The sequence below is a fragment of the Nomascus leucogenys genome, chromosome 6 (genome assembly GCF_006542625.1).
Source record: "Nomascus leucogenys isolate Asia chromosome 6, Asia_NLE_v1, whole genome shotgun sequence".
Lineage (NCBI taxonomy): Eukaryota > Metazoa > Chordata > Mammalia > Primates > Hylobatidae > Nomascus > Nomascus leucogenys.
Window position 1 is genome coordinate 57,681,761 of NC_044386.1, and position 26,467 is coordinate 57,708,227.

Sequence of the window (26,467 nt, forward strand, 5' to 3'; positions counted from 1 at the left end):
TTTGCTTTGTTAACTGGGAATTTAGACCTTTCGTCTCTCTTCAGCCGCATATTTGTAAACAGTCTCTTCCCTATTCTATTACTTACCATGCCCCGTTATGCAGTTGCAGTAGAATTTCAAGAACATGAGTGTACATTCAGTAGAAAACGAGGAAGGACTCAATGGAAGAAGGGCAAAGGGTTAGGAATCTTAGACTTGAGAGAAAGTCCCTACTTCAGAGCGAGGATAAGGAATGCAACAAAATTCTACTTGCTCAGACTATACAGGGACCTTGGGAATGTCCCAAGTCAGGGAAATTGGGTCAGGTCACTGAAAAGGAATTTTAAAAAATAGCGTTTTTATCAGGGGAAGAGTGTGTGTATGAGACCTGCAGTGCACAACTAGAAATATTAAGTCTAAGGAGAATGTCGCACCCCCGTGGCAGTTGAGAAGTAAAGACAGCAGATGATGAAAACTGGAAAGGTCAAGAGGTCGAGGTATATATAAAAGTCCACTAGAACTTTCTTTTTATTTTTTTTTTGAGACAGGATTTTCACTCTTGTCGCCCAGGCTGGAGTGCAGCGGCGTGATCTCAGCTCACTGCAACCTCCACCTCCTGGGTTCAAGCGATTCTCCAGCCTCAGCCTCCTGAGTAGCTGGGATTACAGGCGTGTGCCAACCCACCCGGCTAATTTTTTGTATTTTTAGTAGAGGCGGGGTTTCGCCATGTTGGCCGGGCTGTTCTTGAACTCCTGACCTCAAGTGATCTGCCTGCCTTGGCCTCCCAAAGTGCTGAGATTACAGGTGTGAGCCACCGTGCCTGGTGGTCAGCTAGAACTTTCTAGTCAAAATTGCAAACCCCAGTTTTAATGAAAGAGTTTAAAATAAAGATAGAGAAAATAATTATTCAAGACTATTTTCAAAATCTATGAGACTATGTATATAAGATATTATTTCTGTAAGACAAGTTCATTTACTTAAGGAGTTTGTGGCTTTCACTAGAGTCATTGGTCAGTCTTTCTGAGAACTTTTGGAGACCACGGAAAATTGCTGATGTGTGACTCAATTTTTATTTTTGGAAAATAATAACAGATTTTCATATCCTTACAGTTCATAGGAACAAATGTTAACCTTTTGTGTATTTGCTTCAGATCTTTTTTACAATTGAAATAAACACTGTAGATAAGGTTGTGGAGTACCATTTGAATCCTCAGTTCCATTCTCCCTTCTTCTCAAAGGTAACCACTATCATGAATTTGATGTCTTTCTTTCCAGTCCCTGTTTTTATACTTCTACTAATTATATATGCAGTCGTAAACCATATGTAACATTTGTATTTATACAATAGCATTGTACTGCAGGTATATTTCTGCGGTTTGTATTTGGAAACTGTCCATTTATTACATATAGCTTTTATTTTTACATTGCTATTAGTCTATCATTTCTATATATGACATTATATTTATTGATTCTACGTGTAACCTCTGAACTGTTTTCAGTTTTTCTCATTACCAACAGAGAGATGAAGAAGATTAAGAAGTTCCTCACAAAAGTCTTCTTATGTAGGAGAATTTCTCTGCAGCAGGGTTTCTCCACCTCAGCACTGCTGAGATTTAAGGCTGGATAATTCTTGGTTGTGAGGAGATATCTTATGCATTTTAGAATGGTTAGCAGTATCCCTGGCCTCTACTCACTAGATGCCAATAGTACCTTTCCAATTGTGACAACCAAAAATGTCTCCTGCCAAACGTCCCCTGTGCAGCAAAATCACAGCTGGTTGAGAACAACTACATTACTTGTGTGTACACCGAAGTGGAACTGCTGGTTCAAGTTAAAGTCTTAAGATATTCTTACTGGTACAGTTACAGCCGGGATTTTTTTTTTTTTTTCACTGTGGCTCCTGGTGTGAGGGACCTTGGCCTAGACTAGCACTGGTTCTATAGTACCAGGGGACACTAGAGAGAACATTGAGATTTCAGTTTGAGAATGGGTTGGAGACTGCTGTATGGATGCCTGTATTCTCAACGTCCCACCCACACTAGACCTCTTTCCCTGAACAGATTTTCTGAACTTGGGCATTTGTCTTCTATTATTATTGTTATTGTTATCATTATTTGAGGCAGGGTCTTGCTCTCACCCAGGCTGGAGTGCAGTGGCACGATCACAGCTCACTGCAGCCTTGACCTCTTGGGCTTAAACAATCCTTCTACCTCAGTCTATTGAGTAGCTGGGACCACAGGCGTGTACCACTCACTATGCCTGGCTAATTTTTAAAAACTTTTTGGCCAGGTATGGTGGTTCACGCCTGTAATCCCAGCACTTTGGGACGCCGAGGCAGGCGGATCATGAGGTCAGGAGTTGGAGACCAGCCTGGTCAGCATGGTGAACCCTCGTCTCTACTAAAAAAAAAATACAAAAAATTGGCCGGGCATCGTGGGGTGTGCCTGTGGTCCCAGCTACTTGGGAGGCTGAGGCAGAATTGCTTGAACCCGGGAGGGGGAGGTTGCAGTGAGCTGAGGTCATGCCACTGCACTCCGGCCTGGGCGACAGAACGAGACTCCGTCTCAAGAAAAAAAAAATTTTTTTTTTCTTTTGAAACAGAGTATTTTTTTTTTTTTTTTTTTTGAGATGGAGTCTCGCTCCTTCTCCCAGGCTGGAGTGTAGTGGCACAATCTCCGCTCACTGCAAGCTCCGCCTCCCGGGTTCACGCCATTCTCCTGCCTCAGCCTCCCGAGTAGCTGGGACTGCATGAGCCCGCCACCATGCCCAGCTAATTTTTTTTTGTATTTTTAGTAGAGACGGGGGTTTTACCGTGTTAGCCAGGATAGTCTCGATCTCCTGACCTCGTGATCCACCTGCCTCGGCCTCCCAAAGTGCTGGGATTACAGGCGTGAACCACCGTGCCCGGCTGAAACAGGGTATTTTTGTGTCGCCCAGGCTGGAGTGCAGTGGTACAATCACGGCTCACTGCAGTCCCGACCTCTTGGGCTTAAACAATTCTCCCAGCTTAGCCTCCCAAGTAGCTGGGACCACAGGCACGTGCCACCATGCAAGGCTAATTTAAGAAAAAGCTTTTCTAAAGGCCAGGTCTCCCTATATTGCCCAGGCTGGTCTCGAACTCTGAAGCTCAAGCAGACATTCTGGTTCAGCCCCCGAAAGTGCTGGGATTACAGGCATGAACCACTGCACCCAGCCTTAAAATTTTTTTGTAGAGATAAGGTCTTGCTATGTTGCCCTGGGTGGTCTCAAACCCCTAAGCCCAAGCGATCTTCTTGCCTCAGCCTCCCAAAATGCTGGAATTATAGGGATGAACCATGGTATCTGGCTGGGCAACTGTCTTTTAAGGTGGAGTAGATGAAGGAGAGAGCATGTGGGTTTTATTATTTTTTTAATTTTTGGTTCGAGAGAGGGTCTCACTCTGTCACCCATGCTGGAGTGCAATGGCGTGATCTCGGCTCACTGCAACGTCCGCATCCTGGGCTCAAATGATCCTCTTGCCTCAGCCTCCCAAGTAGCTGGACTACAGGCATGCACCACCATGCCTGCCTAATTTTTGTATGTTTTTGTAGAAACTGGGTTTCGACATGTTGCCCTGGCTGGTCTCGAACTCCTGGACTCAAGTGATCCACCCTCCTCAGCCTCCCAAAGCGCTGAGATTATAGGTGTAAGCCAGTGTGCCTGGCCTTAATGTTCTGATATAATGCTTAGAATGTAGGGTGCCCTCAATAAATATTTTTTGAGTTAATCTTTGGGAAGAATGAAGATGAGGTTTAAGGGGAAAGTCAGCTGAGCTCTCTCATTCCTCTGCCTTTGAATTAAATTACTGAATTCAACACTACTGTGAGGAGGTGGAAAAGGGCTAGGAACATTGTGAAGTGAGTCCAAAGTTTGAAATGTCACTCTAACCTTCTCTTCTGGTAGGACTCAACAGTAGCCTTCCTTGAGGACCTGCCTTTCCCACTTGCTGCCTGAAGTTAATGTTTCTTGCTGGCCAAATCAGGGACATGCCGGCATTGTAAGGGCTGATTATCTGATCCTCTTACTAATTTATTGGTTGGAGTGGGGTGAGCAGGGAGGAAAAGGGATGCCTTGCTTTTCTTTTATGGCTCTTTTAGCATCTCAAGTCATAGCCCATATGCCTCCTTTCTTGTTGATCTTTCTTCCTATAGCTTTGTTTTGTTTCCCCTTATAGTTCCCTCTTATGCTTTTCATCTCCATCCCCATCCCCACCCACTGCCAGGGGGCTTGGGTTCTGAGCTGATGGGGTACCCCCCTCTGCAGAGCGGGATGAGTGGGTGTTCCGGCAGGGATGTGGTCATTGATGGCCAGTGAGGGTGAGAGTACCACGGCCCACTTCTTCCTTGGAGCTGGAGATGAGGGGCTGGGCAGCCGTGGAACAGGCATGAGGCCAGAAGAGAGTGACAGCGAGCTCCTTGAGGATGAGGAGGATGAAGTGGTAAGAATGGGGAAAATGATGTAACTTGGGGTTGGAGCCTCTGTCCTAGAGAGTTAAGATTCTATTGGTTAGAGATACCTCTTTGTTCTTTCCAAATGCATAGACTCCCTGTCATAAACAGGCCCTATCCTGGTTTAGGGGAGGGGCGGTAGAGATTGGTTAGGTTGCCTCTCTTAGAAACCCCTGCCCTGGCCGGGCGTGGGTAATCCCAGCACTTTGGGAGGCCAAGGCGGCCGGATCATTTGAGGTCAAGAGTTCGAAACCAGCCTGTCCAACATGGTGAAGCCCTGTCTCTACTAAAAGTACAAAAATTAGCTGGGTGTGGTGGTGGGCACCGTAATCCCAGCTACTCGGGAGGCCTAGGCAGGAGAATCGCTTGAGCCCAGGAGTTGGAGGTTGCAGTGAGCAGAAATCGTGCCACTGCACTCCAGCCTGGGCGACAGAGTGAGACTCCATCTCCAAGAAAAAAGAAACCCCTGCCCTTAGGATCTTCCTGTTGTCTCATGGTTGTTGGTTCTCTAGCTCTCCTGCTTGAGCACATATTTCCTACTGTAGAAAGGCCCCTATTCTGTAGGCAGTTGGAATCCCTAGCTGTGCCCCAACCTCAATCAAAGTTAGGAGGTACCCTTTGTCCCATAGGTCCAGAGTCCTGGCAAGAAACTCTGTGCCCTAAGAAGATAAGACAGTGTTCCCAGAAGGGGGTGATATTGGTGGGAAGTTCTTGAGTTTCTGACAGCACTTTCTCTCTGTAGCCTCCTGAACCTCAGATCATTGTTGGCATCTGTGCCATGACCAAGAAATCCAAGTCCAAGCCCATGACTCAAATCCTAGAGCGACTCTGCAGATTTGACTACCTGACTGTTATCATTCTGGGAGAAGATGTAATCCTTAATGAACCCGTGGAAAACTGGCCATCCTGCCACTGCCTCATCTCTTTCCACTCCAAAGGTTGGGGTCTGTGAAGGAAAATGGGAAGGAATGGTGGTGGGAATACTGGTTTGGGAAATGAGGTTCTTATTGTCTTATTTCCTTAGTAAAGAGCCATCAGCTACTTGTGACACACTAGAGAACGGTGCCAAGGAGTTTGCTTTCCCTACATATTGGAGGAGTTGCTGGGGGTTTAAAGCCTATAGTCTAACCTCAGGACAACTCTAAGTCTCTTAGGATCTCTGACAGAATTGGGTCTCTGGAAGGACTGTAAAAATAATTTCTCTTTTACTTTTTCTTGATAAATATCCTAGACTTGGGAGCTGGGCAGAAGAATAAGTGATGGGTTGAATGGGTAGAGGAGCTCAGTGGCAGCTAATAGCTTGAATATGTCTTTGTGTCTCTCTTGCTCTTCTCGTTCTCTTTCTCTCCCTTCCTTTGGTCTCTTCATTTCCTGTCTCCATTCCAGGCTTTCCTCTGGACAAAGCTGTTGCTTACTCCAAGCTTCGAAACCCCTTTCTTATCAATGATCTGGCCATGCAGTATTACATCCAAGATAGGTATAACTTCCTGTTGACCAGCGAGATGGGTGGCTTTGGGATCATGCATGTTCAGGGAACCCACTCTGAGAGGAGCAGAGTCAAACCAACACGCCTAATTTTTGTACCATAATTTTGTGCCCTGGTGTCTTTTAATCCTGTGCAAATGAAATCCCCAGCCTCTCCCCTTAGTTACTCCCACCTCTCCCAGCTATTTTATTTGGGGGTGACAGGAGGGAGGTGTACCGGATCCTGCAGGAAGAGGGTATTGATCTGCCTCGATATGCTGTACTCAACCGTGATCCTGCCCGGCCTGAGGGTGAGTACCTGGCCTGAGGGAGGGTTAGTCCTGCCTTTCCTTGCTTTCTATGACTTAGCCACGTTTCCATCTTCTAGACATCTTCTATATACCACCTACCTATGTGGGGTTTTGGTTATTGGATTATGGGTGGGGCTAGAACCATGAGTCTTCAGACAGAGGCTTGGACCTGTTATATGGAGATTTTACCTCATCTATTACAAAGATATAGTCATAAAAATTTGAGGGTTATAGAGATGAAAACCTGGGGAAATGAGAATTAGTAATATTCCACAACGTTAGGCCATAGGAATGACCACACAACCACCTTTCAGAATGCAACCTGATAGAAGGCGAAGACCAAGTAGAGGTCAATGGAGCTGTCTTTCCCAAGCCCTTTGTGGAGAAGCCAGTGAGTGCAGAAGACCACAATGTTTACATCTACTACCCCAGCTCAGCTGGAGGAGGAAGCCAGCGTCTCTTTCGTAAGGTAGGGGTGGTATTTGAGCATCTGGGGAGTCAGAGAGGTAAAAGGGCAAGGATGAGGTTGTGGGGAAGGAAGATGGAGAATTTGGGGACAGAATAGAGAGCTGAGGCAACATTGTTTTTTCTTCTTTTTTTCTCTTGAAGATTGGCAGCCGAAGCAGTGTTTACTCTCCTGAGAGCAGCGTCCGAAAGACGGGGTCGTACATCTATGAGGAGTTTATGCCAACAGATGGCACAGATGTCAAGGTTATGGTGGATATAGGGATTTAAGAGGTTACAAATGTGTGGGTGGGGATGGGGTACTTGGGAAGCAGGTGGAGGAAGTATATGGGGAGGAGGTCCTAGAAAATAACATGATGTGAATGTGATTGGCTTTCAAATTCAGGTGAAGATAATGAGTGGAGGATACAGACATTCACATTTTCACTATCAGAGCAAGGGCAAGGCTGACTTAGAAAAATGGTATAATGTTGGTAAATTATTTTTTAATAAGGACTACCTGACAGTAGTGGAGTCCCGAGGAGAAATTCATAATGATACTTCAGTAGGGCTCAGTAGGAAAAATGTTGGTCAGTCTCCTTAATGCTTAGGATTTGTTTGTTTTGTTTTTGTTGTTGTTTTACTCTGAAACTAGTCTACAGACCTAGTGCTCATATTGTCTTCTCATATACAGGGTGAGCTGTGGGCATACTCAGTGATGCTATGTACCTGCAGGTGTATACAGTGGGGCCAGATTATGCCCATGCTGAAGCTAGAAAATCTCCAGCTTTGGATGGGAAGGTTGAACGAGACAGTGAGGGGAAAGAGATTCGATATCCAGTCATGCTGACTGCCATGGAAAAGCTGGTGGCCAGGAAAGTCTGCGTAGCATTCAAGGTAGAGGAAGGCCTAGGGAGGTTGTGAAATGAGGGAGAAAGGAAGGAACAGGGGTCCGGGAAAAGTAACTGTCTTGTTCTCATCTCTCTTCTTTTCCTTGCAGCAAACAGTTTGTGGATTTGACCTTCTTCGTGCCAATGGTCATTCCTTTGTGTGTGATGTCAATGGCTTTAGTTTTGTCAAGAACTCCATGAAATACTACGATGACTGTGCCAAGATTCTGGGGTAAGAGACATAGTGGTCTGTGCCGGGGAGAATGGGCTTACAGAAGAATATTTGAAAGTTTTTGCTTTATTTTAAATATCATAAATATGGTATAAAAGTAAAAAAGCAGGCCAGGCACAATGGCTCATGCCTGTAAACTCAGCACTTTGAGAGGCTGAGCTGGGTGGGTCACCTGAGGTCAGGAGTTAGAGACCAGCCTGGCCAACATGGTGAAACCCTGTTTCTACTAAAGATACAACATTAGCCAGGCATGGTGGCGCATGCCTGTAATCCCAGCTACTAGGGAGGCTGTGGCAGGAGAATCGCTTGAACACAGGAGGTGAAAGTTGCAGTGAGCTGAGATCGTGCCATTGCACTCCAGCTTGGGTGACAAGAGCGAAACTCCATCCCAATAAATGAATACAAAATTAATTAATTAGTTAATTAAATTAAAAAAATAAAAATAAGAAAGAAAGGGCTCCTCAGGCTCCTTGCCTTTCTAACACTGCCCCCCCCCAAGACCATTGTTGTTAACAGTTTTAGACATAACAATTTATCTTTTTCTGCCATATCCAAACTGTATTTATTTTACTAAATATGGTCATACTATAATACTGCTCTGCAACTTGACTTTCCAAGAAATTTGTCACGTAATGTATAAACCATTCAGAAATATATGAGGAATGATGACTATAGTGAGCATCTATGTATTCACCACCTAGCTTAAGAAATAAAATATTAGGCATATAGGCCGGGTGCGGTGGCTGATGCCTGTAATCCTGGCACTTTGGGAGGCCGAGGTGGGTGGATCACCTGAGGTCAGGAGTTTGAGACCAGCCTGACCAACATGGTGAAACCTCGTTTCTACTACAAATAACAAAAAATTGGCCAGGCTCAGTGGCTTCCGCCTGTAATCCCAGCACTTTGGGAGGCCGGGGTGCGTGGATCACCTGAGGTCAGGACTTCGAGACCAGCCTGGCCAACATGGTGAAACCCCATCTCTACTAAAAATACCAAAAAAAATGAGCCAGGTATATTGGTGGGCGCCTGTAATCCCAGCTACTTGGGAGGCTGAGACAGGAGAATCACTTGAGCCCGGGAGGCAGAGATTGCAGTGAGCCGAGATCATGCCACTGCACTCCAGCCTGGGTGACAAGAGTGAGACTCCATCTCAAAAAAAACCCCAAAAAAAACCCAAAAAATTAGTCAGCCGTGCTGCTGAGCCCCTATAATCTCAGCTGCTCGGGATGCTGAGGCAGTAGAATCACTTGATCCCAGGGGGTGGAGGTTGCAGTGAGCTGAGATCATGCCATTGTATTCCAGCCTGGGCAACAAGAGCGAAACTCTATCTCAAAAAAAAAAAAAAATATATATATATATATATATACACACACACACATATGTACACATATGTGTATATTTGTGTATATATGTACATATATATGTATATATACACATATGTGTATCTATATACACTTGTGTATATATACGCATACATGTGTGTATCTATATACACAAACTGTGTGTACACATGTGTGTACACATACGTGTGTGTATGTACACGCATATATATGTATGTGTGTGTGTCTGTCTGTGTGTATATATATATATATATATATATATATATATAATTGAAGCCACTATGTACTCCTCCCTAGTAACATCCCCTCCCCATCCCCAGAGGCAACCGCAATCCATAATTTGGTGTTCGTCATTCCCGTGTATTTATTTATATTTTTACTACATATATATGGGTATTTGTATGTTTTTAGACTTTATATTAATGTATTCTTCTGCCTGCAGCCTGCTTGTTTTTGTGAGCTTCATTCATATGAGTAGTTCTGGTTTATTCATTTTTACATGGCTTCTTTGTTTCTCTTTCTAGGAACACCATAATGCGGGAGCTTGCCCCACAGTTCCAGATTCCATGGTCCATCCCCACGGAGGCTGAGGACATTCCCATTGTTCCCACCACATCTGGCACTATGTAAGCGAAAGTAAAAAATCTGGAGTAACCTACTTAAGACCTGTGGGATCCCTTAAGCCAGACTAATGGTTACTTCCTGACCCCACACTATCTGACTAACGGAGCCTGGGCCTCTTATATACAGTCTTCTTAACTCCAGTTATATTTTCCCCCCGTTTTGTTTTGTTTTGTTTTGTTTTTTTGTTTTTGAGACAGAGTCTAGCTCTGTTGCCCAGGCTGGAGTGCAGTGGCATGATCTTGGCCCACAGCAACCTCCACCTCTTGGGTTCAGGTGAGCACATCTGGCTAATTTTTGTGTTTTTAGTAGAGATGGGGTTTCACCATCTGATCTTGAACTCCTGACCTCAAGTGATCCACCCGCCTCGGCCTTCCAAAGAGCTGGGATTACAGGCATGAGCCACCATGCCCCGCTTCCATTCCTAATCTCAGTTCCCTTTTCTTTTTCTTTCTTTCTTTTTTTTTTTTTTTTTTTTTTTTTTTTTTGCGACAGGATCTGGCTCTGTCTCCCAGGCTGGAGTGCGGTGGTGCACTCATGGTTCACTGCAGCCTCTATCTCCTGGGCTCAAGTGATCCTCCCACCTCAGCCTCCCAAATAGCTGGGACCACAGGCGTGTGCCACCATGCCTGGATAATTTTTTTTCTTTTAACTTTTTTTATAGAGACAGACTCACCCTATGTAGCTCATGCTCACCTTATGTTTCTCCTGGGCCTAACTGATCCTCCCACCTCAGCCTCCCAAAGTGCTGAGATCACAGGCCTGAGTCCTGCTCAGGCCCTCTGTTTTTTGACGTGTGAAGTAATGTGATGACAGGAGGTGGGATGGGGGTGTGGGAGAGGCTCTGATAACATTTATGATCTTAGGATGGAACTTCGTTGTGTCATTGCAATTATTCGTCATGGGGATCGTACTCCCAAGCAGAAGATGAAGATGGAAGTGAAACACCCAAGGTCGGAAGAGTGTCCTAATTTACACAAATAGGTTTTCGTGAGGAAGACTGCATGGGGGGCAAGTCCTGGAGGCTTTGACTGTCTCATCCCACACTGAAGCTTCTCATTACTTCTTCAGGTTTTTTGCTCTGTTTGAAAAACATGGTGGCTACAAGACAGGGAAATTAAAACTCAAGCGACCTGAGCAGCTCCAGGTAAGGTAGTGAATCTGGCCAGGAGGAGCAGTGCTATGAGAGAGATAGAGGATACGGCACTGGGAGTCTTGATAAAAGACTAGGATGGAAAGGTAACTGTCTAGGACTTGGCCTTCTGCATGGATACCTTATTATTTCCTCTAGGAGGTGCTGGATATCACAAGGCTGTTGTTGGCTGAACTGGAGAAAGAACCAGGTGGTGAGATCGAGGAGAAGACTGGAAAACTAGAGCAGCTGAAGTCTGTATTGGAGATGTGAGAAAGGGGATAGCAAAAGGGAGCCAATAACAGTGAGAACTGGGGTGCTGGAACAGAAAATAAATTGTGACTTTATCCTGCAGGTATGGTCACTTCTCAGGTATAAACCGGAAGGTACAATTGACTTACTACCCTCATGGAGTAAAAGCTTCTAATGAGGGGCAAGGTAAGATGTAGTCCCCCTTACCACTACCTCTCAGATCTTGTGTTCTTTTTATTTTTTTTGTCCATCTTCTTTCCCCACCAGATCTCTTTTACTTGAGTCTATAGATGACCTTTACCCCCAATTACCTCTCTGGTCTCCTCAGAAGAGCTAACATTTAGATGTTCCCACTATTTTTCTTAGATCTAGACCATTCACTGCCCCTTATTCCTTCAGATCCACAGAGGGAAACTCTGGCCCCGTCTCTGTTGCTGGTACTGAAATAGGGTGGAGAACTGACTCCTGCTGGCCGTGTTCAGGCTGAGGAGCTGGGGCGAGCTTTTCGCTGCATGTACCCTGGAGGACAGGGTGAGTGTTTTGGGGAGTGAACACAACAGGGCCAGGATAAAATGATTAGAGAGTAAGTTGGGGAAAATGAAGGGACAGAGACAGTGGGGAAATGAACATTTTTTCTTCCACAAGTATTTATAGCAGTCCATTCCTGGTCCCCCACTTTGTCCCCAGGCGACTATGCTGGCTTCCCTGGTTGTGGGCTGCTTCGTCTCCATAGCACTTTCCGCCACGATCTCAAGATCTATGCCTCTGATGAGGGTCGTGTTCAGATGACTGCTGCTGCCTTCGCCAAGGTGCATACTACAGTTCTAATAGTCCCAGTTTCCGTTAGGTAGAGAAGCAGAGAGTTTGGAGAACCAGCTGGAGCATCTCAGGGTGCTTGTAGGCCAACTCAGAGAAGTTTCTGCATGTATTGGACCCGTTCTGTACTACCGAGAATGAGCTGACAATAATTAGTGAGGGTAGGCCCCATCTCTTCAACCAGCTTCCATTCAATCCCTGGGACCACCTAGGCCTAGGGATGCTAACGTGCAAGGGAAACAAATAGGCCTTGTGCTTTCTCTTTAGGGCCTTCTGGCTCTAGAAGGGGAGCTGACACCCATTTTGGTACAAATGGTGAAGAGTGCCAACATGAATGGGCTACTGGACAGCGATGGGGATTCTTTGAGCAGCTGCCAGCACCGGGTGAAGGCTCGGCTGCACCATATTCTACAGCAGGATGCGCCCTTTGGCCCTGAGGACTACGATCAGGTCAGGCTCTAAAATAGCCTGGATCCCCAATTCCTAGAATTCTAAATAGTAGGGATCAATAATAACAGTATTTACTGCATGCCAGGCACTGTTTTAGTTGTTTTACACATATATTATTTAATCCTTACAGCAACCCTTTGAGATAAGTACAGGTCCACAATCTCTGATGCATGATTTTGAAAATTAAAAAGATTTTTTTCTTGACATTGAGATTCATTTGGCAGCTAAACCTGACACGAACTGTCATAAGACTTTTATAATCCTTAGTTTTCCCAGTTAGTGTAAATAGTCATGCATTTTATGGCAGAAATATTAATGTGTTTGGTTATGCCATGGGCCCTGATGGAGGTATTATACACATATGGCATATGTACTGTATTAACTTCTAAAGTCCCACAGATTCTCAATTCCAAAGCACAGCTCTGATCCCAAGGATCCTGAACAAAAGAACGTTTCCGTTATCCATTGTTGCATAATAAACTACCGCAAAACATAGTAACCTGAAACAACAACCATTTTATTATCTGTCACAGTTCTGGGCTCATCTGATCTTGCTTGGAGTCTCTCCTGAAATTGCAGTCAGATACTGACTGGAGCTGGAACCATGTGGAAGTTCAGCTGGGATTGTGGGATGGCTGACTCTCTCCCTCTTCCTGCTCTCCCCGTAATCTCAGTGCCTCTTTTCTCCACATGGTTCTTCATATGGTTTTTGTAGCGTGATAGCTGGATGTATTAAATGGTAGCTTTAGGGATATTCAAAAGCAGAAGCTTAGAAGCTTTCTTAAAGTGTAGGCCCAGAATTAGCACAATATAACTTTGTTATTTTTTATTGGTTAAACAGTTACAGGGCCAGCCAGAATTAAGGGAAGGGAAGGAAGACAAAGAATTGATGGTCATCTTTAAAGCACTACAAGGACTGCAGACCACAAGGACTTTCCTCCCGTTTTACAGATGAGGAAACCTAGGCTCAGAAGAATCTAAGCAATTTTCCTCATGTCATCCAGCTAATACAAACCCAAGGAGTCTAACTCCAATGCCCAGGCCGTTACATTGCTTTATAGTATTAATCCCACTATATGCTATTACCCAATATGGTCATTCTTTTTCCTGCATATCTAGGCCACAATTGACCAGGCAGTGGTTTTCTACTCTTCCCACTCCTCATTTCTGGTATGTTCTTTTAAAAAAATGTTTAAAACTTTAAAATTATGGTACCACTTTAGCCATTTTTAAGTTTACAGTTCAGTAGCATTACATATATTTACATTGTTGTGTAACATTTCTGATTGGTTCTTAAATGAGTTAAGTAGCTAAGCACATTGCTATGAGCCCATAGGATTTTCTGTGTTCTCTGAGTAGGGCTTGATAAGGAACAGGAACTTGCTCCTTCATTTCCCAATCCGTTGCTCACTGTCAAACTCAAAAAAGCTAAGGCAGCTTTCCTTTTCTGCCTTGCCTTCTTTTGCGAGCAAGAATGAAACCTGGGAGGACCTAAATAGAATTGTGCATTTTCAGCCACAATCTTGATTCTCCCTCCCCATTTCTCATTGACTGTTACTGTCCTACAAGTCTGAGTCGGAACCCAGTTCTGAGGCAGCATTTCTACTCTAGGCTCAGGCTAGCATCTTGTTTAGAAGAAGAAGATAATGTTATCTGTGATCTCTACTCATGAAAACATTCTGTGGAGATTTTGAGGGGTTTTGGTTTAATCTTTATTCTCCAGTATTTTCCATGTGTATTCTAGAGCCCTCAAGAAAAGAACTTAGGTCTGTTTTATTTTCTCTGGACTCTTAAAATCAATCCCTCTTAGATGACTATATGCTAGAGCAGTGCCCTTACCTGAAGGCCTAGAACTGCTAGTATGCCCAGTAACCTAAGAATGCTCACTGGAGTGAACCATCATACAGATCTGTATTGTGGGTAGTCTCTGTGTAATAAACTCACAGGAATCTGGGCAATTAGTGCTGAGCCTATCTTGCTTTTCTTCTCTCTATTCTTCATAGCTGGCTCCCACCAGAAGTACTTCCCTGTTCAACTCCATGACTATCATCCAGAATCCTGTGAAGGTCTGTGATCAGGTATTTGCCCTGATTGAAAACCTCACCCACCAGATCCAGGAACGAATGCAGGACCCCAGGTCTATAGGTGGGTATGAATACTAGTATCTTCCCTTCAAGGTCTCAGGTATGGATGGGTTTCTCAGGCATTCTTGTATCATCTCCTAAATGTCAGAGACCAGGCCTCCTCCTCCCTCTGGCTGTACTTCAGAGTCGTCAGAGTCTTTTGTTGGAGGTAAAATCTTTGATTGTTATCTGATTTCTGCCTTTCTTCCAGACCTGCAACTCTACCACAGTGAGACACTAGAGCTAATGCTACAGCGTTGGAGCAAGCTGGAGCGTGACTTTCGACAGAAGAGTGGGCGCTATGATATCAGTAAGATCCCTGACATCTATGACTGTGTCAAGTATGATGTGCAGCACAATGGGAGTCTGGGACTTCAAGGCACAGCAGAGTTGCTCCGTCTCTCTAAGGCACTGGCTGATGTGGTCATTCCTCAGGTGTGTCTTGTACAAGGGACCTAGCCTGGGGATGAGGGTGTTGGGAAGGAAAGAGAGAAAAGGTGGAAAGGAAGGGTGATTTGGGACTAGAGGAAAGCAACTTAGAGAAGGAATAAGTTGAGTTGCTACATTTCTCAGGGTCCGCTCTGGCTCTTGGTAAGTACAGGAGGCTAATTCAGGAGACACTGGAAGAGGGGGAATGTAGTGGATATGAAAGAAGCCCTAGACGTGAGGTGAAGACAGGCATGATCTTGGTCCTGGGAATATGAGGCATGAGAAAACAAGATTTATTGAGGTATTTATTCCTGGCTTGTGGCCCCTAGGAGTACGGGATCAGTCGGGAGGAGAAACTGGAAATTGCTGTGGGCTTCTGTCTTCCACTGTTGCGGAAGATACTACTTGACCTGCAGAGAACCCATGAGGATGAGTCTGTCAGCAAGCTACATCCCCTGTGAGGGAGGGCTGGGAGGGGTGTTGGATGGAGGGAGGGGCATGTCAGGGAGCCTTGGGGGAATCAAAGCTGGGACAGCCTGGGGAACCAAGAATAGACAACATTTTGGGATGGAAAGGAGAGAAGTCTTTGAGGTGGAGGAGGGAGTTTGCAGAAGGGTAGGAACAGGGTTAACTGACTGTGTGAGTGATTTAGCTGTTATCTCAGGTACTCCCGAGGCGTGCTCTCCCCAGGTCGCCACGTTCGAACGCGTCTCTATTTCACCAGTGAGAGCCATGTCCACTCCCTGCTCAGTGTCTTCCGTTATGGAGGACTTCTTGATGTAAGGATCTTCCTTCTTCTTTAGCCTGTGAACAGCTTTTCCCCAGCATTCTTTTACTCTTCTCCTCATGCTTTTTAAATGAAAGCTTTCTCCATTCTCATTGGCTCCCTGCTCATTCTCTGGCTCCCATTTCCTTAAGCAATGGCTTACCTCTTTTTGCATTTGGTAGGAGACCCAGGATGCACAATGGCAGCGAGCTTTGGATTATCTTAGTGCCATCTCAGAGCTTAACTACATGACCCAGATTGTCATTGTGCTTTATGAGGACAACACACAGGTGAGGAGCTAGCAGGTGGGGGATGAAAGGAAGGCCCCTTCTTTTGACTTCTATTAAAAAAAAAAAAACTTGCTTATCCTTATAATTTGGAGAATCCAGCTAGGTGTGGCACTTAGGCACAGCATGACACAGAGCATCCAGGAGGTTCCTACTGGAACGGAAAATATGTTCTGGGATGTTGTTGAGCCAGAGAGATAACCTAGAACACAGCTCTGGCGTTAGGAAGAGTATGGAATTTGGGACAATGTTATGAGTCTTATTTCCTCAAACATGGTTATACATATACCTTCTGCATACGGCTCCACAATTATACTTTTTTTTTTTTTTTTTTTTTGAGACAAGGTCTCACTCTGTCACCCAGGCTGGAGTGCGGTGCTACAATCTGAGCTCACTGCAGCCTCGTAACCTCTGCCTCCTGGGCTCAAGTGATCCTCTCACATCAGCCTCCCGAGTAGCTGGGATGACAGACATGTGCCACCATGCCCAGCTAATTTTTTGTAGAGATAGGGTCTCAACATGTTGCCCAGGGTGGTGTCAAACTCCTGGACTCAAGTGATCTGCCTGCCCCAGCCTCGCAAGGTGCTAGGATTACAGGTGTGAGCCACTGCTCCCGGCCCACAAGATGTCTTTAAATGTTCTGCTATATGCACCATAGCCAAGCTGAGTTATTGTGGAAGGTGATGGGAAGGGTTGTAAAGCTGGAAGTTCAAAAGTCATGTGCAATGGCGAAATCACAAATGGTAGAGATGAGGGAATGAGGATCCTGTAAGAGACAATATATAGTTGAAAGGAAGCTGTAACAGGTCAGCCCCGGAGTGGGACAAGACCCTGAATTCCCGGGAGGATGAATCCTCTTGAGTTCCTCTCTACTTCCACCACAATATCCAGCTTCTCCCAACTTCCCCCTCTTGTGGTTATGCTCCATAGGATCCCTTATCAGAGGAACGGTTCCATGTGGAGCTACACTTCAGCCCTGGAGTGAAAGGTGTTGAGGAAGAAGGCAGTGCCCCAGCTGGCTGTGGATTCCGTCCAGCCTCTTCTGAGGTGGGTCAGAGTGCTGGGATTTGGGACTGAAGGACTTAGGAACCAAGTGGTGGGAAAAGGTACAGGGAGAAGTAAAAGGGCTGGGTAGTCTGGGATTAGGAGCTTGGAGACCATTAACACCTCTCTTATCTGCCTTCTATTGTATAGAATGAGGAGATGAAAACCAACCAAGGCAGTATGGAGAACCTGTGTCCAGGAAAGGCATCAGATGAGCCAGACCAGGCATTGCAGACTTCACCCCAGCCTCCTGAGGGCCCTGGCCTCCCGAGGAGATCACCCCTCATTCGTAACCGAAAAGCTGGTTCCATGGAGGTAATGAGAGGGCCATGGGAAAAAATGAAGGGGTGGCAGTGCTCATAGGACTATATCCACAGATCCTCTAGATCCCCTTGGGGGGACTCTTGGGACTTGAAGCAGAGTCCTCCTGCTCTGATTGATATGTTTTACTTAATCTCTCTTTCACAGCTGGTCTCCCAATAGAGCTTCTTTAACCTGGTTGCTACTTCTCAGATTAAAGAGTTGCCATTGAGGGATGCCTGAGAGATAAGGGTTTAAAGAGATAAGATTAAGGAGGAGGCCTCTGGATGAATTTGAAAAGTAGTTCTTTAAAAGGAAATCTAGTAGAAACAGCTTGAACTCTGGACGAAAATCCCAGTCTAATACTTGGAAGTTGTGTGACTTTGGCTGGGTAACTTCTCTACATTTCTCTGGCCTTAACTTCTCTAAGCCTCAATTTTTTTTCACCTCTAAAATGTGAGTAGTATCTACTTTATAGATGCTCAATAAGCAGTAATATAATAACAATACAATTGATATTAAAGGTCCAGCCCTCTGCAGCTCTTGGTCACCTTGGGTAAAAATTATAGTTCAGATAGGAGCAAATACCTGGCACTTTATCTGTACTGTCGTTCCAGAAAGTGGGTCAGTCAAGAGCTCTGTCTGTCTTCCTCTTGTTCTGGTGAGGATCTTTATCAGCATGGGCCCATATTCTGCTATTCTTGGAGTTTGTCTCTAGTTCTGGTTCTAGCTCTCTAGCCTAAAGGAAGTAAGTGTTATTAATCTCATATTGTGTCCAGCTAACCATGTGAGGTTTTTGTTTTGGTCTTTTTCCTGGAAAAACTGTTTCTGTCTTTGGCCCAATTATATCCTTTCCCCCCCCCCCAAATAGCTCCTTCTGTATCACTTACATTCATTTTGACAGCACAATTTATCCCTGTCTCAGAGACTTTGACTGTCTGACTTAGATTCTGCTCTGTCCTAATGACTCTGTTCACCCTGGCTCGGTGCCAGGTCTCTATCTTAGAGGAATTGATTTTTCCATTTTAGGGATATATCAGAAGAATCTATAATGGGCTGACCTAGGTTCAGCAAAAGGTTTGCAATTCAGATTTTGGAGAAAGCTGAAAAGAGGAACTGCAGTCTCTTCTTTTGATTCATCCTTTACTTGATTATTTTAAGGTGAAATTGACATTGGTAATATGCAGAGTTTCTTTAGGTAGGATATACATTATTTTCTCTTTGAGGTGTAGGTGTACGTTGGTATCCCTAGTACTCTATTACCCTTTATACTCATATGCAATAGATCACATGGATAAAATGATACATAATCTTCCATCAATAAACTGCTCCTCCAAATGTCTTTCCTATTCACATGGTCTGCTAGTCTCTCCTGGTGCTGTTGTGCTTGAACCGCGTCCCCCACCCCCCAACCATTTTTTTCTGGTTTATGCAGTCATAAGACGTAGGCAGCTGGGTGTGATGGATCACACCTGTAATCCCAACACTTTGGGAGGCCTAAGTGGGAGAATCATTTGAGGCCAGGATTTCAAAACCAGCCTGGACAACATGGCAAGATCCTGTCTCTACAAAAAATTTTTAAAAATTAAAACATTAAAAAAAACAAGGCACAGGTAAAGGAAAGCTCTCTGTGTGTCATCTCTCAGACTTGATAAGATTGACTTCTTTCTTTCAGGCCTATAGGAAGCTTCCTATTGTAATCACATTCCTTCTTTTCAATTACTAGTGCTGCTTAGACCCTGGCTTATCCAGGGTGATGGTTGTCCAGGATATTTTCGTCAGTTTTGCAAGAAAATCATCTCTCTGCTCCTTGGTCACAAAGCCTTATGATACTAATGTTAATGTTTATCTTCCTTGCTCTATAAATATAGGCATACAACTTATCCTTCCCTCCATCCCTTCTTCTCCTCTTGTCATCTCATACTTTTTGACTATTTTAGATTATAAAACTTATGACCTTTATAGCAGCTATGCCCTAGCTGGTCATCCTCTCTAGCCCTATAACTAGCTCTGCCCTGTGGGCACTGGGGCTTTTGGGAGCACGGGGTTTAAAGGAGCCGTGACCGGCTTTCCACCCGGTCTGATTGCAGGTCATGAACATGCAGTGCACGGGGAACCTGGACCTCATCCCCTTGCGGGGACGGCACCGCAGGAGGTCGGGAGACCTCCCCTGGCCTTCCCTAGCCATCGACCTACAGCCCTGGGCTCTGTCCACCACTCACCTGGCATCCTGCACACAGGTGTCCCTCCCTACCTCACCTTCCTGTTTTGCCTTCTGTCTTTGCCTTTTGGGATCTAGGGGCTCAGACACTATCTGGGTGGGATGTGTGTGTTTTGAGGGTTGTGTGATTGAGCCCTTGTGGGCACTGTAAGAATTCTGTTTCATGTTTCTAGGGGTGAGATAGTTGGAGGGGAGGGCTTCTTGGTTCAAACAAGAAATGTAGTATGGTTGCAGTAGCCACAACTCTCCCATGGAAAGAAGAGAGGGTGGTCAGACTCTTATTTGTGGCTGAGTCATTGTGATTGGCTTTCTGAGTCTGGTGGGGGGAATAGATACAGTTAGGAAACTCTGCTCTGCTGAGAACTGGGAATGGGTTGAGTAATGATTTCTCAAACTCAGATTGGGAACGGGAGGGCTGTGGGGAAAGGCATCTTGAAAATAGAAGTGCCTTCTAGTATAAAAAGATGCCCCAGACAGTTCCCTCCATAAAGTACCTTCTCTGTTTCCTTTTCATCCCTCTTCTCCTATAAATCCTTTGGTTCTTCCAAACTTTCTAACATTGCTTGGCTTTGTAGGGACAGGAATCCAGGACCTGGGTTTTATACTTTCGGGTTGAGGTGGCAAAATGATTAATATAGAGTCCTTTTTCTGCAGGTACTTTCTGAGACTTCATCCTCGAGGCCTGGTGGCTACCGGCTCTTTTCATCTTCACGGCCACCCACAGAAATGAAGCAGAGTGGCCTAGGTATGGTTTTGCCAGCATTTCTCACCTATTGTTGGAAAAGTTGTCTGTCTGTTCTTCAGAGTTTTATTGTGGGAAACCTTTGTCATGGGATTTGGGACCGTCCAGTCAGTGGAATATCATCAGGTGGAGGTAGGGAGAATGAAGTGGGAGAAGCCATAGTTAGATGTGAACTTGGATCTCAGATGATTGTTCCATCACAGGAAGGTGTTTATCTCTTGGTTTTCTATACCAACCACATTTCCCTGGCCAAAGGGCGTTTTTCTGGCTTTCCCTCTCATTCCTTATCTGTCCCTCCAGTCCAGCCCAGACCTTAAGGGGCCATGGAGACTCTGAACCTTCAGAGTTATCAGAGACAGAACTATAAATAGAGGTACTTGCAACCCTCATAAATGTCGTATTCCTCATTTGAAGAAATGTGCCATGTCTTCCCCTGAAACCTATGTTTTTCACATCCCCGTTCTTGCCCTTCCTACCACCTTGCCCTTTCCTGCATCATCTCCTAATCCTGTAACTTTTTCCCCTTCCTTCTGGAAAATTGTCAAGTCTGAGACTGGTGTAGTGGCAGAGGCATCTCTCAGGACTTTGAGGAAATGTCTCTTGATTTTTGGATCCTGGAAAGGGGTAGAGAACATCATTCAGCTTTTTCTAAGAGCACAGACGGCAGGAAGGACCAAGCCTCAGAGGGTATTGTATTCTTTGGGTGGGGGGCAGTCCTTGGGAGGAACTATCTCTGAGCACAGTGCCTTGTGAGCCAGTAATTAGAACTGGAGGTCAGACATGATTGTGTGGGGTCTGGACTTGGTCCCCTGGCTGTTTCTATCTTGTCCTATTATTCTCTCTATTTAGCGCCTCTAATTTTTCTGTTGCCTTTGTCCTTGGCACCCATTTTCTTGGCCCCAAAATGGTCAGCTTTTGGACCAGCATGGGGGAGAAAGGTTTTGGTAACTTTCCAGGCTAATTTTATGAGAATAAGTTGCCTTCTAGATTCCTGAAATGAGGAAGATGGTTTGGGGCATGAGAAATAAATGACAAGTGTGTAGATCTGGCCAGGCACGGTGGCTCATGCCTATAATCCCAGCACTTTGGGAGGCCGAGGAAGACAGATCACTTGAGGTCAGGAGTTCCGAGACTAGCCTGGCCAACATAGTGAAATCCCATCTCTAATAAAAATACAAAAATGAGCTGAGCATGCTTGTGTATGCCTGTAATCCCAGCTACTTGGGAGGTTGAGACACGAGAATTGCTTGAACCCAGAAGATGGAGGTTGCAGTGAGCTGAGACTGCGCCACTGTATTCCAGCCTGGGTGACATAGTGAGACTCTGTCTCCAAAAAAAAAAAAAACAACCCAAAACAACAATAGTGTAGATCTAAGACATGGACCTCTCTTCCCAGAAGTCCCAGTAAAGAATAGGTTTCAGACAGACTAGAAAAGAGGATAGGTGTGTCTGTCCCAGTTAAGTGGGCCATGGTAATGCTTTGAAGAGCAAGGCAGAAGTATGGACGTGGAGCTGGTTGGCAGATGGTGGTGATAAGGTAGAGACCACCCTCTGAGATGATCTGAGGACTGGGCAGAACAGAGTTGGCATGACTGCACCAGAAAAGTATTCAGTGGAGGAAGTGCATGTAGGACAAAACTTGGGGTGGTCTGGGATAGAGCCAGCTAGTTTTAGCTTCTCTGCAGAAAAGTAGTCATATTTAGCAACTGTTATTATTCTCTGGAATCTCATTCCAGAGCCTGTTTGAACATGAAAGGTGGAGGAAGTTGCTGTATAGGGGAGAGGTCCTGAATTCCAGGGTGGGAATCATCAGGCATCTGAACTTCCTGATTGCCCTGGTGACCCCGAAATCCTGGGACCCCTGAAACCATGGTCCCTTCTTGGTGGACTCAAGGGAACTGAACTCCTTTCCACACCATCCATTTCCCCTATGAATGTTAAGTCCCAAGCCAAACCCAGGGTCTTGGCAAAGATGGATTTGGAAATAGAGAGGCAAATCCTGAAAACTTAGGTATCAGTCTTGTTTCTTCTTGACCACTCTGTCCTTATAGGCTATAGTAGGAGAAGGGACCATGGAGTCCTAACCCTCCTCTAGATCAGCTGTTGGGGAGAGTGACTGGTCTGATTTATTTCATACTTCAGAGATTATTCAAATTTTATTTAATCCTCTCATTGGCAATGGAGTTCTCTTTGCTTTCTTTGAATTTATATGTGTGGGCAACTGGCTTTCAGCATAGGCTTACAGGATAATACACTTTTGAGAGCAGAAAAAACATGTCTTTTTCTTGTTATTTCCTGCATTCCTTCTTAGTAGGGTGCTCATCACATAATAGGCATGCTCTACATACAATCAACTGATTCTTCACAAGCCCTTCAATTTGTGTCCATCTTGACTTCAGAAACTGTGCTGGTTCCTGAAAAAATAGTTATTTATTTTCTAACAATACAGTTGGTCTTCAGAGTCAGGAGACCTGGATTCTATTCCAGCTTAGCTTTAAAAAACTATGTGACCTTGAGCAAAGGAGGTCCCTTTTGGATCTCAGTTTCTTCATCTCTAAAATAAGAAAGTTGAACTGGATGATCTATGAGTCCCGTCTAGCTTAAAAAGTTCAATGAGGCAGGGGGCTGTGGCTCACACCTATAATCCCAGCACTATGGGAGGCCAAGGTGGGAGGATCACTTGAGCTCAGCAGTTAGAGACCAACCTGGGCAACATAGTGAGACCTTGTTTCTACTGAAAATAAAAAAAATTGTCCAGGCATGATGGTGTGTGCTTGCAACCCCAGCTACTTGGGAAGCTAAGATGGGAGGATCACTTTAGTCTGGGAGACCAAGGCTGCAGTGAGCTATGATTGTGCCACTGCACTGCAGCCTGGACAACAGAGTGAGACCCTGTCTTAAAAAAAAATTGTAAGCCTCATACTTTCATTCTTGGGAAAGGTCAAAAGGCCTGAAGGGAGAGGATGTTGGATTAAAAATTTAGGAAGGATTGGAAGGGTGCCAGCTGAGTGTTCAGAATACAGTCTCTAGCTTCAGTCAAAGCCTTTTCCTTTCAAATATACAAGGACTAGATTTCTGGGTTTCTCAAGCTATATATCCAGGGTAAGGGGTGCCCAGTTAAATCTATGGGGAATCTAGAGGGACCTACCTATTATTTGAGCATTTCTGAGAGCCACCTGAAGAGCACAGTCTATCCCTTTCAGTAGCTTTGAATCCCCTAATATGACTAACCCTGCATTTGTAGTGGACTCTTGTCTCTGCCATGCAGCTCTTCAGAAGAATCCCCCTTTTGCTTGCCCACTGTGACTATGCGGAAGTGTAAAGCCATTTGTGGTTATGTGGAATGGCCACATGGTGGTGGCTGTGAATGGCTGTGTGTGTGTCTTGATGTTATCATGTGAAGTTGCGTATAGTTCTGTGTGATAGTTGTGGCTTTACGTGGCTACTAACGCACTCCCGGCCTTGCAGGCTCACAGTGCACAGGGCTGTTCAGCACTACAGTGCTGGGTGGCTCCTCCAGCGCCCCGAATCTTCAGGACTACGCCCGCAGCCATGGCAAAAAGCTACCACCTCCAGTCTGAAGCACTGAGATGGTATGTGGGTGGGTTTTGGGGGATAACTCCTTTTTTCACTTGTCTCTCAGCAAGGACATAGCTCAAGAACTATTCATGCTTAAGATGACACTGGCCTGCCAGGCACAGTGGCTCACGCTTGTAATCCCAGCACTTTGGGAGGCCAAGGTGGGCAGATCACTAGGTCAGGAGTTTAAGACCAACCTGGCCAACATGGTGAAACCCCGTCTCAACTAAAAATACAAAAATTAGCTGGGCATGCTGGCGTGCACCTGTAATCCCAGCTACTTGGAAGGCTGAGGCAGCAGAATCGCTTGAACCCAGGAGGTGGAGGCTGCAGTGAGCTGAGATTGTGCCACTGCACTCTCCAGCCTGGGTGACAGAGCGAGACTCAGTCTCAAAAAAAAAAAAAAAAAAAAAGGGATGACACTGGCCTTATAACAAGTTTTCTTCCTCAGTAATATATGGGAGAATTAACTAGTCCCCCTTTCACCCCTCTATTTGCATTCCCTCTTGCCATAAAAATACTATGTATTTATGCTTATCCCTTCATAATCTCCCACGTACAGTCCTGCTGCATCAGTTTGTACTCTTTCCTGGATTCTGGCCTGTAGGGGTAAGGACCAACAAGGATGATGCATGGTTGGGAAGAATGTAGTGGAACCTCAATTAAAATCCAGCAAATTGGGTTTAGGGAAGGGAATGTTACTCAGCTAAGGCAGAAAAGATAATATGGAAAGAGACTGGGGGAAGGGATGAATATTTCTGTGAAGATTTTATTTCCAAATGACCAGAAAGAGGATATAGTGGTAAAATTAGGGTTGATTGTAGGGGTGCATTGTGGTACAGATGACACATAGATTCCTAAGAGATTTACCAAAGGAAAAGAGATTGACATATGTTAGAAATCCAAGGGATGGGGAGGAGAGCAGGTCAGATAACCAACTTTAAAGAACAGAATATCTGGCAAGGCGCGGTGGTTGACGCCTGTAATCCCAGCACTTTGGTAGGCCAAGGCAGACGGATCACAATGTCAGGAGATCGACACCATTCTGGCTAACACGGTGAAACCCCGTCTCTACTAAAACTACAAAAAATTGGCAGGCACCTGTAGTCCCAGCTCCTGGGGAGGCTTAGGCAGGAGAATGGTGTGAACCCGGGAGGTGGAGCTTGCAGTCCGTGAACCTGGGAGGTGGAGCTTGCAGTGAGCCGAGATTGTGCCACTGCACTCCAGCCTGGGCGACAGAGCGAGACTCTGTCTCAAAAAATAAAAAATAAAAAAAATAATAAAAAAGAACAGACTATCTTGTAGGCAAACTCCAGAGCATAGGGTGGGGACAATGGTGGGTATAATCCCCATGATGTCTTTTCTCCCCAGAGCTCTTGTTTGTCCCGGCCGTAAAACGATTTTCTGTGTCGTTTGCAAAGCATCCGACTAATGGTACGTTTGCTTCTGACTCAATGTCATTCCTCCTCACCATGTCACCTCTAGACACTTAACTCTGAGTTTCAACACTGACTTTGCCTCTCCTTCCACCATGTTGACACCCTGCCGTCTCTGAATGAGCCACTCACTAAGTGTCCCTCCTGGGATGGTTTCTTTATGACAGCCTTAGTCTTGGCTGCAGCCTGGCTGCCCCATCCCTGTGGCAACTCAAGGTCTTACTTCCATAATCACCATCATCACCGTTATGTCACTTTTGTCAGCATCACCACCAAAATACTGATTAAACCTCTCCCTTTCCTATCACATGACTGCCGGGCTGTGTACAGATATGATGGTTCCCCTTCTTAGGATGGGAATAGTGTTTCCTAGATTGATTCCATTTCTTCTCTTCCCCCATACCCCCAATTCCTCAGCTTATATAACTTTGATCTTTCTGTGTTTTCTCCAACTCTTTTGTTGGGGTGGATATGGATGACTAGTTTGTTCCTCTTTTGGAGCAATGCTGCAGTTCCCAGCTCCTAAGCCTACTTATATGGGTGTTAGTCTTGAGTATATAGTTTCCCATCTCCATATATCTTTCTCCTACCATTATGTGTATTTTGTGTGGCTCTTGTGCTCCTGACATTTGCTTTATGTTACTACTAACCTAGTGCCTGGGCCTAGAAAACAAGAGCCCAGGTTGCTTTGGGATAAAAAATAAAAAGAAAGGAGTAGGAAGTAGTAGGTAAAAGAAAAAGGACCGTACTTGAGTTTTTAAGTGTAGTTTCCATGTGGCACCAGCCTACCTATGGTAAAGCTATTGCAGAGAAGTTTGAAGAGTGGAGATGTCTTCTGGGGATTCTCGGGGAACTTAGGAAGGAATAATATTTTAAGACCATTGAAGAACCGGGTCTGCCCACACTAAGGTGGGAGAGCTTGGAGATCTCTGTAAACCATAAATTGAAGGGTATGGTCTCTTTGTAGGGTATAGCAGGAGAACCCAGGCTCACTCTCTTTCAAAGTTTTATCCTTGGTATCCTTATTTTTCTCTCTGTATTATATTTTGTCTTCGAGGTAAATCTAGGTTTTTTAGGTATGGTTTTCTTCTATTAAAGAGCTGAGACTCTCTGAGGAAAGTAAAACTAGGCTGGCTTCCTGAC

General features: G+C 45.1%; 1 protein-coding gene across 1 annotated transcript; it reads left to right on the forward strand.

Moving 5' to 3' along the window:
* Nucleotides 1–735: 735 nt before the first annotated feature.
* On the forward strand, nucleotides 736–15,410 carry LOC115835471 (inositol hexakisphosphate and diphosphoinositol-pentakisphosphate kinase 1-like). The gene is given in 20 exon segments (XM_030814171.1): nucleotides 736–1,809; nucleotides 3,901–4,435; nucleotides 5,188–5,383; nucleotides 5,832–5,922; nucleotides 6,135–6,220; nucleotides 6,535–6,689; nucleotides 6,830–6,931; nucleotides 7,400–7,561; nucleotides 7,665–7,786; nucleotides 9,651–9,752; nucleotides 10,614–10,700; nucleotides 10,819–10,894; nucleotides 11,039–11,148; nucleotides 11,235–11,317; nucleotides 11,531–11,662; nucleotides 11,819–11,940; nucleotides 12,215–12,397; nucleotides 14,401–14,542; nucleotides 14,732–14,955; nucleotides 15,279–15,410. Coding segments are annotated over 19 exon segments (2,454 nt in total). The 5' UTR covers nucleotides 736–1,809; nucleotides 3,901–4,288.
* Nucleotides 15,411–26,467: the final 11,057 nt, after the last annotated feature.